This window comes from Sphaeroforma arctica (genome assembly GCF_001186125.1).
Source record: "Sphaeroforma arctica JP610 unplaced genomic scaffold supercont1.7461, whole genome shotgun sequence".
NCBI classification, from domain to species: domain Eukaryota; class Ichthyosporea; order Ichthyophonida; genus Sphaeroforma; species Sphaeroforma arctica.
The window spans coordinates 1-1,422 of record NW_014033097.1 but is presented as its reverse complement, the minus strand read 5'-3'; the positions used below and the strand labels follow the sequence as shown (position 1 = coordinate 1,422).

Genomic DNA, 1,422 nt, shown 5'->3' with positions numbered 1-1,422 from the left:
ATATATATACTACACACACACACACACACACACACACACACACACACATATATATATATATATATAAATAAATATAATTATATATATATATATATATATATAATTCTGATTAATCGCCAACTTTTTCAATCACCATACAGTATGAACCATGTGGGAATCCCGGATGGCGTCAGCGCTGGAGTGGATGAGAAAGGAGAACCTGTTTTCTACTTCGCTATTTTATCATTGTTCCCTGACATGATTGTGCGCTTCGTTGACTGGCCATCAATTCGACAATTGGTGAGTCTCTCGCATGTTGTCCTTGACATCTGCCTCTGCAGATGGCGAAAGGGCTACATAGGGTACTGTCCTGGAGATTTATTTTTCATTGGAGGAACTCAAAGTTGAATTCTACCAAACCCAGTGACAGTGAACAATTCCGGCAATCCACAACGTTTAGCGTCGATCCACTTTTCCCATACATTCATTTCTACAGTGCATTCAATCAATATAATTATACTTACAGATCTTCTATCTTCCGAGTGGACTGAGTGTGAAATAGTTAGCTTCGGTCTGATTTTTCTTTTCCTCGCAACCGAGAGTTTTAATCTTGCACTCACTCGATCAATCGGTTCTGCTCACCAACAAAATTTCACTTACAGCTCTTGTATCTTCCGCGTGGACTGAGTGCACCTATTCCAAGGTGGGGCTTTATTGTTCGCACAGATAAAAATGGTGTGGCTACTCGCACTTGGCAAGACCACAGTGGCGAAACCTCCCAGGTAGGTATACGCCAAACTATATAGTCATGCTTGTGCAATGTAGGAGATGTATAATCATCACGTTTCCAATCATATCGCATATTTACTGATGTTGTTGCCAGTTTGTATACTGTAATATTGTTTAGGCCGGGTGCGGAGCCTTTATGATCGCAGATGCGGCTTCAGTAAGATTATTTTGCCTTTTTGATCTGTAATTCTATTTGTTTTTAGCCGATATATATCCGTTTCTCAGTGTGTCATGCATCTGAGCCAACCCCAATGATATCTCCCAATTTGCTCATGTTTTGTGCACACAATTCTCTAACTCCCGTACTTTGTCCTTGATACTGCAGCTCACCTCCGTCGAGACGACCAAAGGAGGCCTCTATGTAGGCGGATTGCACAACAACTTCGTAGGATTCTTGAAGGTCGATAAATAGAGCTAGGTGATCTAACGTATTACTTCAGCAATTCGCAATAAATGCTATACCCCGTAGAACTACTTAGACGGGGCAATTCTAGCTTGCTCGGTGACATTGAGTTGAATAATTGCTGTAGTCTAAATGTAGCAATGAGTATCAGTGTTGTAAAGGGTAGCGTTATATAGAACCACTGCTGCTTCCTGATTCAAGGGTTTAGCCTCAGCCCTCAGGGTGATGTCATATATATATATATATTAAGA

The 1,422-nt window shown here is 40.8% G+C and overlaps 1 protein-coding gene across 1 annotated transcript; it reads left to right on the top strand.

Moving 5' to 3' along the window:
• Positions 1 to 141: 141 nt before the first annotated feature.
• SARC_16148 (hypothetical protein) lies at positions 142 to 1,180 on the top strand (the record flags this gene model as incomplete). Its single annotated transcript, XM_014289743.1, has 3 exons — positions 142 to 279; positions 642 to 761; positions 1,094 to 1,180. The coding sequence occupies 3 exons, from the start codon at positions 142 to 144 to the stop codon at positions 1,178 to 1,180; spliced, it is 345 nt and encodes a 114-aa protein (XP_014145218.1).
• Between the last annotated feature and the right edge of the window lie 242 nt (positions 1,181 to 1,422).